Source organism: Bufo bufo, chromosome 9 (genome assembly GCF_905171765.1).
Source record: "Bufo bufo chromosome 9, aBufBuf1.1, whole genome shotgun sequence".
Lineage (NCBI taxonomy): Eukaryota > Metazoa > Chordata > Amphibia > Anura > Bufonidae > Bufo > Bufo bufo.
Genome location: NC_053397.1, coordinates 65,424,925 through 65,440,465, shown reverse-complemented (window position 1 = coordinate 65,440,465; position 15,541 = coordinate 65,424,925). Strand labels below are relative to the sequence as shown.

Genomic DNA, 15,541 nt, shown 5'->3' with positions numbered 1-15,541 from the left:
ATAGGGGACCTTGAGAAGAAGTTTACTCAATTCCTGTGGAGAGGTAAGAAGGCAAGAATTGCGTTAAAAAAGTTAAAACTTAAAAAGGAACAGGGTGGCCTTAATTTTCCAGACCTGCGAGGTTATAATCTAGCGTGCCTTAGTAGACACATACTAGACTGGGTCAACAAGACTTCATTTTATTCTAACATACGAGTTGAGAGTCAGTTAGCATCACCATGGAACCTGACAGCCCTCCTTCACACCAAAATATCGAAACTCCCACTTGTAGCAAGGAAGTCTCTTATTCTCAGAGACACAATTATTACGTGGAAAAATGTGAGGAAGCTGTTTGGCCTACCTTATTTGTTTTCGAAACATCTCCCTTTACAGGGTAATCCCAACTTCCCTCCTGGTTATAGTGAGAAATCCTTCCTAGAGTGGGCAAATAAAGGAGTGTCTAAGACAGGGGATCTGATCCACGAGAGGAAGGCCAAATGGGCATCAATGGGTGAGCTAACAGAGAGATGGAATCTACAGAAACCGGCACAGTTCCAATATATACAGGTTCTCAGCTATGTAAAGAGCATTATAAGTGATTTATCCAAGGAGGGGCAGAGGAACAAATTTCATTCCTTTCTAGGACATAAGTGTAGAATGTCTATTTCAGAAATCTACATGATACTGAGGGCAACCTGGGAAGATCAGTTGGCGGTTAACTTGTTTTCAGAAAATGGGAAAATCAACTAGGGGTGATGGAATTAGAGTCAATTGCTCGGACAGGTATTCAGGCGCTCTATAAAGCAGTACCCAATGAACAGATGAGAGAAACTCACTTCAAGATCCTTCATAGGGCAATTTATGGATTTAATTTACCGCCTTCCCTAGCCAAACCTGATAGAATAACTGCCTGTCCAAAGTGTAACACGCCAGGGACAGATTTGTTCCACGGTATTTGGGCTTGCCCCAGTTCAATGAGCTTCTGGTCTCAAGTGCTTGCAATTATGAGAAGGCTAGGCAACAATCGCTCAGAATTATCACCCCTTTTGGTTATATTTCAGGCAGAAGAAAAACAATCATCTGATAATGAAAGGGGTAGAGAGAGGAAGGGCCTGACTACTCTTGAGTATAAGATAATGCTGGAGGCAAAGAGATGCTTATTGACACAGTGGCTATTGGCGGACATTCCTAGTGTGGAAATGTTGTTGAATCGAGTTAAACGCTTATTTCTTCTCAAATGGCGTGAGGCTATCGCCGGGAAAGAAATACTGGGGAAGAAACTGTACAAAGTATGGAGGAGTTTCATGTTACAGTTTATTTCCAATTCAGAATATCCCTCATTGATGGAGCCCTTCAAACTCACAGCGTGGTACCTACAGGAGGATCTGAAGGACCAGCTGGGGGATTTGAAAGTGTGAAAGCTTAAATAAAGGGTTTTACAAGAATGAAGAAATGGTTAAGAAGATTATCAGTAGTAAAGATAGTTGGATGTTCAAAGCAGCCGAGATGTTCAGGAAGGACAAAAGGGGGATGGGGAGGGGGGAAGAGAAGGGAGATGTATGGGAGGGGGTAGGGAGTCGGGGGGGGGGGGGGAGGAAAAGGGCAATAAAAGGGCAATATTAAAATAAGATCATATGTTTTTGGTGGTAAAGATTTATTTTCAGTCAGCTATGTAGCAGATATTTACTTTGTGGGAATCGTTATTTACAAAATTAAACGTGTTAAATGTTAGCTTTTATTAAAGTGGAGTATTTTGGTTATCATTGGGAGGGGGGCGGGAGAACGGAATAAAGGGAAAATTGGGAAATGTATTTGCTTGTCACACTTAGACTGTCAGATTGCTATGATGTTCTTGTACTGACATTTACTTATGCCAATTGTCACCAAATGGCCGTGTGTACAGTATGCATGTACTTTATTTTCCCAGAATAAAAGTGTATTTAAAAATAAAATAAAAACACGAATGCAAAGTTGTTTGCATGAGGACTAAAAAAGCATTAGGGTAATACAGTAATTACGGCTGTACTACTGTATAGTCAGATTTTAGTTATATCAATTTAAAGGGGTTTTCTGGGCTTTTTCTATTTATAACCTATCCTGAGAATAGTAAAAAACTAAATGGCTGCACACCATTATACATACAAACAATAGAGCTAAGAAATCGGGGTCATTCTAAATAAAAGTGGTACAATACCGACTATAAATGAGTTAATGGAAGCTCTTAGCGCACATATTTGTTCAAACATGTGTCTGGCCCATCTACCAGGCGTCAAGGTGGCTTCCGCAGATGGGTCCCTAACACTAGTATACTGCCTCTCTTTGGACTTACTTAAGCCTACAATGACCCCCATTTCTTAGCTCTATTGTTTGTATGTATAATGGTGTGCAGCCATTTTCTTTTTTATAATTATGTTTGCTTCATGGATATGCACCTGTGATTCTGAAGGTGCTAGTCTAAAATTCTCTTGTAGTACTATCCTGAGAATAGGATAGGTCAACAATATCAGATCGGTGGGGGTCCGACACCGGGCACCCCCACCGATCAGCCGTTGGAGGAGAGGGCGCGCACGGTGCGCTTGTGCCGTCTCCCTTCTCTCATCTTGTCTGCTGCTGCTGTCCCATAGACATATAGCGCAGAGCAGGAAGAGAGAAGGGAGATGGCACATGCGCACAGTGCGCGCCCTCTCCTCAAACAGCTGAACGGCAGGGTTGCCGGGTGTCGGACCTCTGCCGGTCTGATATTGATGACCTATCCTGAGGATAGGTCATCAATAGAAAAAGCCCGGACAACCTCTTTAAGTAAAATAAATCTTGGATTACAGGAGTTGTCTGCTTTGGACAATAGTTTTTTGTTAGAAAGGTCTACCTAAAATGTGTTGAGGAAGGGTCCAAGCCGCTCTGTGCACTGCTGGTTCTCCTTGACTGACAGGGTGAGGAGAGATGACTGTGCAGAGACCTGGCCCTCTTAAACAAAATGGAAACAGAGTGGCTGACCGAGGAGGCAGGGGGAGCCAGGGTGCACAGAGTGGCATTAAGGATGATGGATTTCAACTGGCAGATCCTTCTGCTCTCTGGCTACAGCTTTCTACCCTCTCGTAGTCCCAACACTAGGTCGCGCCAATTGTGCATGAGGCGGTTTGGGAGTGAGATCCGAGAGTTCTCTCACAGGAAGACCATTTTTTTTCCAGCTGTAATGGTTTCTACAGTAGACTCTATATGCAACGTATGCAAATATACCTTGGGAACTTTTCTCAAAGTATACTGCCAATGAAAGGCTCAAAAGGCAGTGTGAACAGAGGCCATTTCAAGACACTTGCAAGTAGTCAACTATTGCATTGTAGTGGCTTCATCAAACTCCTATTGCAGTGGCTGGGGGGGAAGAAAAAAATCACTCATAGTAAAAAAAAAAAAAAAAAAAAAAAAAAATAATAAATCGGAAAAAGTTGATGATAAATAAATTGGATTGGTATGGATTTCATATAGGCCTCAATCACACTTCCAAATGTTGGTCAATATTTTGCATCATCCCTGGTTTTAGGTAATACTGGTGCAAATACAGCAGTGTGAAGGAGGACTTAAGCTTATATTACACCGGCAGACTTTGCAGACGATTGTCGGGAGGTAAGCGTTCCTTCCCGGTAATCGCATGCTCGTTAGCGGAGGAGACCGCTGCTATTACATGCAGAGATCTCCTCCTCAGTATCGGGAGAAGCGATCACTCATGCCATCGCTCGTCCTTACACCAAATCACTGCCAGCAATTTTTGACCCTGCTAAAAGATTCCAATTTCCCGAAGAACGAGCATTTGCTCATTCATCAGCTAAATGGCAGCAGCATTAGGCTAGGGCTACACGACAATGTGTCACGCTCGTCACGCAACATTTATTGTAATGATGGTCTACGGTGTTGCATTGCGACATGCGAATGTGACACAACAGTACCAAAAAAATCCATCCAAGTTGGATTTTTATGTGACTGTTGCATCGCAGTGAGACGCCATTGACTATCATTACAAAAAATGTCACGTGACATGCCGTAGTGTAGTTGTCACATGTCACCGTGTAGCCCGAGCCTTAAACGAACGCTTGCTAGCGATGATCGTCACAGGTGTAATATAAGCTTTAGACTGCCATGATTGTAGACTGGAGCCAGCTTCTAGAGAGCGGTATTCTGCAGTAATGAAACAGTGACACCTTGTGGTCATAACACACACTGCATCGCTGACAGGTTCAACACTGTACAGCTACACCAATTGTTAAAAATCCCTCAAATCTGTTGATCTATCTATTTAAGCCACATTTATTACTAACAAAAGAAGATATACTAGAATTGTAGAATAACTCCCCTCCAGGAGCTAGTTCGGCATTTTAATCATTTCATTTACAAAACCTCAAAATCCATAGACAAACATTAGCAATAAAATGGTCAGTAAATCAGGATCTCAATAAATCTTGGTTTGGCAGATGCCAGGAAAACGCTTCTGGACGGAATTCATATGGACAACTGTAAACTTTGGTGAGGGAAACATAATGGTCTAAGGCCTGGGTTCTTAACCTGTGATATATGTGCCTCAACGTGTATAAGTGAGGTCTCTACAGGGTTTAGGTGTAGCATAGTGTATGATCGTACCCTTAATATCAATTATTGGAATAATGGGTACTTGGCTTAAAGCGGTTGTCCGGGACCAGAGCTAAATCCGGACATATATTACTATTTTCACCCAGACAGCCCTCCTGATAGGAGCATCCCTGTGAATGGCGCAGGAAAAAGGCATTTTCTGGAGATCCGGTGATGTACCGAGTTCTCCATGGGGGGAGTTCCGCCTAGCAGTGAGCCCGGTGACGTCACCGGTACTAATGGGTGGGCTTTTATTTAGAAATATCAGTTTTGTATCTAGAGTTCTGGCTGACGAACCATTATAATCCAGCCTGCAGCTGCTGAAATACAAGGCAGATCTATTCTCCAGAACATCAGAGGCCGTTATAGTAGCAATGGGGGACCAGCTCCATATTAAAGGGCTAATGTCAGGGCCGGTGAGAGTGCGGACCCCCTGTTGATCATTAAAGGAAATGTGTCACCAAAAATTTTACCTGCCAGTTAAAACCAGATAGCAGCACATATCCTTTTTCTAATCGCTCTTTATTTTCTGATTGACAATCTTTTTAGGGTACTTTCACACTAGCGTTTTTCTTTTCCGGCACTGAGTTCCGTCCTAGGGGCTCAATACTGGAAAAGAACTGATCAGTTTCCTCCCCATGCATTCTGAATGAAGAGAAATACGTTCAGGATGCATCAGGATGTCTTCAGTTCAGTCACTGAACGGCGTTTTGGACGGAGGAAATACCGCAGCATACTGCGGTATTATCTCCGTCCAAAATTCCGGATCAGTTGCCGGGATGCCGGATCCGGCATTAATTTACATTGAAATGTATTAGTGCCAGATCCGGCATTAAAAATACTGGAATGCCGGATCCGTCCTTCCGGTCTGTGCATGTGCAGACCGGTAAAAATTTGAAAAGAAAATTTAAACATATGACAAACGGAGAGACGGATCCGTTCTTGCAATGCATTTGTGAGACGGATCCGTGGTCCGGATCAGTCTACAAATGCTGTCCACTTGCATGCAGATTGTCTGATTTGGCAGGCAGTTCCGGCAACAAAACTGCTTGCTGGATCACTCTGCCGCAAGTGTGACAGTAGCCTTATTCTATTTCCTAAAGAGGATTATGGGGGGCGGCCATCTTGCCTGAGCTGTTCTTACTAGCATTTAGAAAATTGCTTTATGGTAGCCACATGGGCCATAGACACAATGGCCAGAAGGGACCTCATTGACTCGTACAGGAGAGTTCTCTAGGCATGCTCTGTGACCTGTGCAGAGGTCAGGAGGGAGGAGATAAGCTGTGATATCATATCTTATCTATACACATATGTGATATCATTACAGGCAGGATTAGAATGACAGATAAGCAGGTAACTGCAGTAAAGTGATCTGTACAGACCAAGAAGTGGAGCCTATTGTTAGACTTAGTGGCCAGGGGGAAAACTGCAGGATTTTATGTTTCTTGTTTAAATATATTGACATGGGAAAACTGGATTTAAACAATAGGTCATTTTCTGAGGACATTCCCGTTAACACCCAGGGACAGAGGTAAAGCGAAGTTTAGGTAACCTAGTACCCACTCTATAGGTAATCGTTAGTAGATCGGCAGGGGCTTCAGGCAGCTTTCCAAGCACAGCTCTGTACACTATATAGCGGCTGTGCTTGGTATTGCAGCGCAGCCCCATTCACTTCAATAGAGCCAAGCTTCAGCTAAGCCATGTGACCGATGTACAGTGACGTCACATGGCCACGGCAATCACGGATCGTCGGCCTCTTCTAACAGCTGGTCTGGGTATCCAGAGGATAGATCATCAATATAATTTACTGGATAACCCTTTAATCTCAGTACAAGATTAGTAATGCGTTTACAAACATACTAATATAAAAGAAAACTCTCACTGATGTCTAAGAGGTGTGCATATACATTTAGCTGCTTGCTTAGTTCTCAGATGGATCCACCGTCAGTGGTTCGTCACTTCTGTGATGGCACTCTGGTACTTTTAGGGTGCAGACATGCTGAAACCCGCCAGCACTGCAAGGAAGAGAAGTCCGATGAGGCGCGCTGTCCTGTCTTCCCCCACCCCCTGGACAATGACTGACAGGTTTCTTTCCAATGCACAACAGGAAAGACACCAATCACTCATCGTCCGGAAACGGGGAAGGGCGGGGCTAAATGAGACTCATCTCCTACTCAGCGCTGGCGCGTGGTTCAGCATCAGGGGCGGACTGGGAACTTAAAGTCCCTGGAAAAAAATACTAAAAGTGGCCCCGTTTTGTAGTCAGGTCCAAATTGATGGAAGGCAGGGCCAACACAAGAAGCCGGGCCAGCAATACCATATTGTGGCACTTATACCTCCACAATAGAGCCAAATGCCACAGTCTATCACAAAATACTGCTGCCAGCAGCACAAAATACATCCCCAAAAACTTCCACTGGCCGGCTGTAAGGAGGGCTCAGGAGACCCCCTGGGCAATTTCCCTGTAAGGTCTATGGCCAATCCGCCCCTGTTCAGCATGTCATTACTAGAAAAGTACTGACTGCCATCACAGACCCCTGAAATTGGTAGGTCTGTCACTACACGCTGCCCTCAATGAGGCCAGCATAGAGCAGGTAACAGGGTACAGTCAGACCCTTGCCCAATGCCTGTTCTTTAGGTTGATATAGATATCAAAAATTGGAAGTTGTGTCTGATTGAGAAGTTGCTGTGAGACAACAGCAACACTGGTGTCTGGCAGTGGCGCGGCTCTTCATGTCATGCCAATGGGGGATACAATATTTGGATTGTCAGCTGTAAGTCCTTTCAGCAGACAATTATCAGAACCTACTTACGTTTGTTCAAAGCCATCAGGTTGGAAACATGGATCCCAACCAAAGTCACGAGGCCCACGAGGAGATACTATCTGTCCCTGTAAATAACAGCAGAAAGTCAAATAAACCAGATAATAAAAAGTAGCTACAAAGAGACAACTAGAAGGGATGCGGGTGCAGGGTCCCTGCCAGCCATACCCACCGGGGTTTTTCCTCTGAACAGTAGTACAGGGTCATCTGGCTGTCCAGTGCTATACGCAAATGTGCACAGGGCATAAGCAGATTTATCCTCAAATCCGGCCAACATCCGGTGCAAGCCTGGAAACAGAAGCACAAGTACACATTTATTTTATGATAAATTCTACCTGACCCATGTGTGAAGAGAAAACCAGCTATCAAGTACCATGAATATAATGGGGTTTTCCATTAAAACATATGGCCTTTACCACCTCAGTCACATAAAAATTGGAAAACCCCTCCAAAAAATGTCACTTTAAAAAAAAAAAAAATTGTAGATCTTTAATATGTGTCTGAAGTAAATCTTGTTGGCGCACAACTCAGGGGACACAATTGCATTTTTAGCCCCTTAGTGACATTAATTTTAGCCTTTAACCAGTAACATGTACACCCTTTATATTCCAGTAGTCATAACTGTTTCATTTTTTCTTATAATTATTTTTTATTTTGCGGGATGAATTGTAATTTTTTTTAGGAACCATTTTGTTGTACATATAGTGTATTAACTAACTATTATTTAATTTTAGGGGGAAAGATAAAAAAAACCAGCAATTATTACATTATTTTGTAGAATTTATTTACGGGGTTCACAGTGTTGTAAAAAAATCTCTTTCTCCCTTAGTTCATTGGGGGACACAGGACCGTGGGTATAGCTGCTGCTGCCACTAGGAGGCGACACTAGGCTGAAAAGTGTTAGCTCCTCCTCTGCCGGCTATACCCCCTTCAGCCTGGAGAGAGCATATCAGATTGTGCCCAAGCAGTAGGAGAAAAACATACATGAAGCAACCCATAACACAACTAATGCCAGTAGGACCGAACCAGAACTGAGGATCCTACCAGCAAACCAACCTCCATCGTCTGCGGCAATATAGAAAACAATGGGTGGGAGCTGTGTCCCCCAATGAACTAAGCGAGAAAGATTTTACAGTTGAGTTCACAAAAATCTCATTTTCTCGCTCGTATCATTGGGGGACACAGGACCATGGGACGTTCTAAAGCAGTCCACGGGAAGGGAAGAACCACACGCGTATGGAAAAGGTCCTCACGGAAGCTTAAGACACTGCTGCCTGCAAGACCTTGCGGCCTAGAGCAGCGTCTGCTGATGCAGAAGTATGCACCTGGTAAAACTTGGTGAACGTGTGCAAGGAAGACCAAGTCGCTGCCTTACACAGCTGTGAAGCGGAAGCATTGTGGAAACGAGCCCAAGAAGCGCCCACCGCCCTGGTCGAGTAGGCCGTAATACCGAGGGGCGTTGCCCTGCCCTGGGAGCGGTACACCTCAGCAATTGCCGAGCGAATCCACCTGGTCATCGTCATCTTAGAGGTTGGCAAGCCTTTGCGGGGACCTTCAGGAACAACGAATAGGGAGTCCATACGGCGGAACGAACTAGAATGGACAGGTAAATCCTCACAGCCCGAACCACATCCAGCCGATGGAGAGCTCGCTCCCTAGGATGTGAGGGAGAGGGGCTGAACGAAGGTAGAACAATGACTTCGTTGGCGTGAAAAGCAGAGACTACCTTCGGCTGAAAAGAAGGTACCGGGTGGAGCACTGCCTTATCTTGGTGGAAAAACAAGAAAAGGCTCCTTACAAGAAAGCGCTGCCAATTCCGTAACGTGCCCGCCAGATGGATTTGATTGCCCCCAGGAATGCAACCTTCCAGGAAAGATACAGAGGGAAACAGCGACTAGATGCTCCAAAGGAACAAAGGACAAGGTTCAAGTCCCAAGAGGGCAAAGGGGGGCTATACGGATGGACAGCATGAGCCACCCCTTGTAGAAGGTCTTAACCGAGGCATGTCCTGCTAACGGACGCTGGAAAAAAAATTGACAGTGCCGACACCTGTCCCTTTAAAGAACTAAGAGCAAGACCCAAATCCAGACCAGAATGCTGAAAGGAAGGTGAGAAGTGCAGTGGAGGAAGGCTACGTTTCTTACAGATGCGCAGAAAAGACCTCTAAGTCCTATAATACATTTTGGATGACGCTGGTTTCCTGGCCTTATTCATGGTTTGGATGACCTTGTCAGGGAAACGTAGCGACTCTAAATGCTGGAGGAAGACAGGACCCTGAGAGATATCGACTGAGAGGAAGAGGCCGCAGCGTGTCTCCTAGAAGGAGCATGATGTCGGTGTACCATGCGCGACGTGGTCAATCCAGAGCGATGAGAATGGATGCCCTCCATCCCGATCGTGCGCAGGACTCGGGGCAGGAGAGGAAGAGAAGGGAATACGTACAATAGAGAGAACCCGTCCCATGGTGCCACCAGTGCGTCTACGGCGCACGCCCGGGGATCTCTTGTTCGAGAGAAGGCGGGGAGTTAGCAGTTGAGACTGGATGCCATCAAGTCCACCTCCGGTTAGCCCCAACGGAGACAGATAGAGTCAAACACCTCCGGGTGCAGAGACCACTCTCCCGGATCCACGGTCGTCCGACTGAGGAAATGCGCCGTCCAATTCTCCACTCCCGGAATGTAGACCTCTGATAGAGCTGGTGCAAGTGTCTCCGCCTGCTGCAGGATTTTGGACGACTCCTCCCTCACCGCTTGACTGTGGGTTCCCCCTTGGTGATTGACATAAGCCACCGCCGTGGCATTGTCTGACTGGATCCGGATCGGCCAGCCCGATGGAGAAGGGTTAGATGAATGGCCCGGAGTTGACGGGTACCTGCGCCAGAGGAGAAGGCAAACCAACCGCAGAAGAGCTAGCCGCTTGTCCAGAGGGAGGCGAACTAACGCAGCGGCCGTGTCGAGGATCATGCCAAGGAAGTGATCCGCCGGGTGGGACGTAGGGAAGACTTCTGGAAGTTCACCAGCCATACAAAGCGTGCCAGGAAGTCCGGAGTGATACGTAGGCTGTCCTCGTTCTGACCGAAGGTTGCTGCTTTGACCAGGATGTTGCCCAGAAAGGGAACCAGGGTGATGTCCCTGGTACGAAGAAGGGCAAGGAGAGGAGCAAGCACTTTCGCGAAGACTAACGGTGCCGTTGCCAATCCAAAGGGAAGTGCGACGAACTGGTAGTGATGGGGCCCTACTGCAAAGCAGAGGAAGCGCTGATGCGCCGGGGCAATGGAGACGTGTAAGCACACACCCTAAATGTCAATCTAAGAAAGGAATTTGCCTCGCTCCAGTGAAGCAACAACGGAGCTCCTTTCTGAAGTGTTGAATCCGGAAGAACCGGTTCAGCAACTTGAGGTCCAGAATCGGGCGAACAGATCCTTCGTTCTTGCGGACCACAAATAGGTTTAAATAAAAACCTGTGAATTGTTCCGCCAGGGGAACCGGGAAGATCACACTTCGAGCGAGGAGAGAACGAATCGCCTGGCAAAAGGCGACGGCCCGACAGGAACCCCTGGGGGGCTGGGACAGAAAGAATCTTTCCGGAAGAGAAGCAAACTCAATCTTGTAACTAGAGGTTACGATTTTGAGCGCCCATGCATCTGATGTGGGCCCGACAAACTCCCTGAAAAAGGAGGAGACGACCCCCCACCCAAAAAGGTGGGGGCGCTTCTTCATGCGGAGGACTGCTTGTTGGCCGAGGGACTAGCGGGCTGTGCTCGCAGGCGCCAGGCTGGTTGAGGCCTTAAGAATGGCTTCTTCCTCTGGTCTTGCGTGGAGGGCCTGGGAGGGGCTCCTGCTGCCGGTCGTGTACCAGGGAAGCGGCAAAAGGAATGGGATGGGGCATTTGAAGCCTTAGCGCAAACCTACGCTTGGATCTGCCCTGTGGGAGGAGAGTACTTTTACCGCCCGTAGGCCTTAGAGATAATTTAATCTAACCGTGCCCCGAATAAATCGGGAGCCGGAAAAAAGGAAGACCTGTAAGGGAACGCTTTGACGATGAATCTGCTGCCCAAACCTTAAGCCACAGTTCGCGCTGTAAGGTTACAGCGAGAGCCGATGAGCGGGCAACCAATGCACCCGCGTCCAAGGAAGCCTCACAGAGATACTTCCCTGCCTGTGAGATTTGCAAGGCCAAAGACTTAAGCTCAGCTAGAGGGAGGTCAGCCGCCAAGTCCTGATTTAACCGGAGCACCCATTCCGAGACCGCCTTAGCCACCCAGGCGGAGGCAAAAATGGGGCGAAGTGCTGAGCCACTTGCAACAAAAACTGACTTCGAAAAAGACTCCATACGGCGACCTACGGGGTCCTGGAGGGATAAGCCATCGGCGACAGGAATGGCAGAATTTTTGGTGAGACGTGCAACTGGAGGATCCACCTTAGGAGGAGAGGACCATTTATCTACCCAATCCGCCGGAAACGGATAGAGTAGATCAAGTCGCTTGGACGTGGTAAAGCGACGATCTGAACGGTCCCACGCCTTGGCAATGACAACCGAAACATTGTCATGTAAAGAAAGGCCTTATGAGTTTGCCTGGAGCGGAGAAGGACACTCCCTGGTGGCTCGTGGAGAGGGAGTCATCCTGCACCTAGAAGGTGTCCCGGACAGCAGTAACTAGGCTGTCCACCATGGAAGCAATCTTGGAAGATTGTTCTGGATCCATATCAGAGTCTGAGTCCCCAATGCCCCCATCGGACAAAACTTCCCCTGGGAGGGAGGATGCTTCCAAGCGTGGCCCAGGGTGGGATGGAGATGCTGAGGCGTCAGAGGAGGAATGATGTCCTGCTCTGGGCCGCTTGTGCGAAGGTCTGCCCATAAGTTGCTTGCCCGAGGAAGGTGCGGACTGTGTAGGTGGGGATTTATCAACCAAACGACCCATGAGGGTGGATTGGGATACTTTGGACAGGTCCTCCATTGCCCTGGATAGGGCACAGGCCCAGTCCGGTTCCACACTGACAGGGCAGCCATGCGGCTGCGTAGGCTGGGGGGGGGCAGAACCCGTCTGGGCGCACAGCATGCGGAGCTTAGAGAGTCCGGCTGGCCGCAAGGGAACTTAATTTTGCATTTAGTGATGCATAATAAGTGGCAGCTGGTGTATGCAGGGGTCGCTCGTGGGTTCGGATATGGCTGCTTAACTGAACCTAATACTGGTCGCAGGGCTGGAGAGTGATAGTAACCGTCCTACCAGCTTCCAGGAGATCCCAGGTCCTGGTGGCGAGGGTCGCTAGTGGGTTCGGACATGGTCAAGGCTGAAAAGGGGTGTAACCATCCTACCATCTTGCAGAAGATTGCCGGTCCTGTGTTCCCAGTAGAAGTGTGAGCTGAGTGAGGCAGCCTGAATCAGCGCGCGGAATGTAAAGGGTCCTCCCATGGAGCCGTGGCGAGAAGCCTAGCCCCGCCCCCTGCGTCCTAGAGGTAGGTGGCGACTTGCGGCCTACATTTCTTGTGAAGCAGCGGCCTAAATTTGCCACCCACGGCTGACCGCGATGCACTTCCGGTCGGCCAGGGGAACAAGCCTGGAGCGGGTGCGAACCGGGTAGACCTAAAACGAAGCCGGGGCCTAAAGTTGCAGCGCGCACGGCCGACTGGGAGGCACTTACGGTCGGCCGGAGAATGGGGGGACCCGGAGCGGTGTGCAGGAGGCGCCTGCTTGCGCATACCGGCCCGTGGGTGCCCACCCCGCGGCCTGGGAAGAATCCACTCCACTGGAACCCGAAATCCGGGTAGGCCCGAAATGAAGCCGGGGCCTAAAGTTAAGAGTGGCCGGCCGGTATGCCCTAGAAGTGGAGAGGTACACGTCCCGAATGCGGGGAACAAGGCGGAGGAAGGGGGTGGGGGATGCAGGAGAATACTAACCCACTCCCAATTACTCACCCTATCTTCATCCTCTTCTCTTCACCCCCCGTCAGAGGACCAGCAGGGTCACCTCTTCAGCAGCTGGCACCCGAAGTGGCAGGAGACTGGAATGGCTGGGTGGGGGGGGGGGGGGAACCTCTCTATCTTGGTGCTCTTATCACATGTGTCTGATCTGCAGGTATTTTGTATCAACAAAACGCTGTCCCCTGATGAACCATTTGGATATCTCCACTTGGGTAAACGCGTCAGGAAGAAGATCATCTTTTCAGCAGGGACATCTACGGCGTCTGAGGGTTTAGCCACCGAGAAGTGGGGTCGCCCCCTTTCGGGGCAGGTGCTCTGCTTTTAGGCAGGGATAGCCGTCACGGACAACTTAGGGAATTAAGATCTTCCCCACCCCATGGTCCTGGCTGCTTACCCACAGACAACCTGATGATGCGTTACCATGAGTCTCCCTCAATCATGAGATCATCTGTATGCAAGTAACCGTGAGTCTTTATCAAACAGATTGCTGGTTATTATGCAAGTAACCGTGAGTCTTTATCAGATAACTGTTGGTTGTTTTGAATAGATTTATAGACTCTATCAGAGGTGCACATGTGAGGCTGGTTACCGTGTTCTTTGCTGTTATTGTATTATTTTACTGTGCTGATACTGTATCTTCAGCACGAACATCTGATATAGGTCATCATACCTGTGTTTATTTAGATATAAGTTGGGGTTTATTAATTTTATCTGCATATTATTAAAAGTTATATTTTAGGGGTTTATTTGCTCAGTGATAGTCTGCTAATGTCAGCTTTCAAATAAGACCAGGCCCATGTCACTAGCTGCTACCAATCAGGAGATATGAGCAGCTGAAGCAGACCCCCTCTCCTTCGCCTTCTGCCCAAGCTGGACACGGGCAAAACAGTTAAGTACTTTTCCCACTGCCTGAGCTGGGGCAAAACAGTTAGGTGGTTAAAGTTTTTTTTTACTCTTTAGATACCGATACCTGACAGGTCACTGATATCAGATCGTTAGGGGTCCAACACCCCCACTGATCAGCTGTTACCTGCAGCTGGCGGGTCCAGAACTACTACTCTGGCTCCATTCTGAGGTACAGCTCCTCTCTCTGTGTAGTGGCTGCCAAGTAAATGGAAGCAGAGTTGCAGTGTGACAGCACAGCCACCAAACCATGGACGGAGCCTTCTGCTTCCTACTCCGTCCAGGGTTTTGTTTCCGATGGGTGCTGCTAAAAATAGCCGATTTCTGGGGGTGCCAGGTGATGGACCACCACCGATCCGATACTGATGACCTATCCGTAAGACAGGTCATTAGTATCCAAAAAGTGGAAAACCCCTTTAAAGAAAATTTCAAAGTAAGCATACCTTCGGGTTTTAACTTCTCAAGGAACCATTTTCTGCAAAACAAGAGAAACACGCAGTTTAGCCATTAAAATCTAACATAACCTAACTGGACAATGTCTGCTTTCAGTGCCACCATTATTAACCCTTTCCTGACTATGGACTTTATAGCCTAAATGTGACTCTACAGCACATAGGACACTAAATAAGTGTTCTTTTGTACAGTGTTTTATTTTTCATAATGTACCTATTTTTAACCTCTTGGGGACACATGACGTACCGCTACGTCATGTGTAGTTCCGATCACCGCCGCGTGGTGATCAGAACTGGGTGCCTGCTGAAATCATCCGCCCGCCCCCTCTCTCAGGATGGCCGAGCGGTTTTAGCAGAGTGTCAGCAAAAAAACACATTTATCACCGATTAAAAATTACAAAAATAAAATTCCCTACACGTTTGATATCACCGCGTCTGTAACGACCTGATCTATAAAGCGGTCATGTTACTTTCCTTGCACGGTGAACGCCATAAAAAAAATAAAAACTATGATGAAATTGAAATTTTGCCCACCTTACTTCCCAAAAAAAGGAATTAAAGTGATTAAAAAAGTCGTATGTACGCCAAAATAGTACCAATCAAACCGTCACCTCATCCCGCAAAAAATGAGCCCCTACATTTGGCCAAAAAATAAAAAACTATGGCTCTCAGACTAAAACATGATTTTTTAGTTTCAAAAATGCTTTTCTATGTTAAACGAAAAAATATTTAAAAAAGTTGACATATTAGGTATCGCCGCGTCCGTAAGAACCTGCTCTATAAAAATATCACATGACCTAAACCTTGAGGTGAACACCGTAAAAAAAAAAAAAAAAAAAAAAGTGT

General features: G+C 47.3%; 1 protein-coding gene across 1 annotated transcript in view; it reads right to left on the bottom strand.

Moving 5' to 3' along the window:
- Nucleotides 1-15,541, bottom strand: part of ITPA (inosine triphosphatase) — a 52,914-nt gene that overhangs the window by 14,382 nt on the left and 22,991 nt on the right. The window contains exons 5-7 of the mRNA XM_040407263.1: nucleotides 14,687-14,718; nucleotides 7,591-7,706; nucleotides 7,410-7,486 (exon numbers count right to left, since the gene is read on the bottom strand). Of these exons, the coding sequence (XP_040263197.1) occupies nucleotides 7,410-7,486; nucleotides 7,591-7,706; nucleotides 14,687-14,718 (225 nt within the window). The remainder of the gene's footprint in view (nucleotides 1-7,409; nucleotides 7,487-7,590; nucleotides 7,707-14,686; nucleotides 14,719-15,541) is intronic.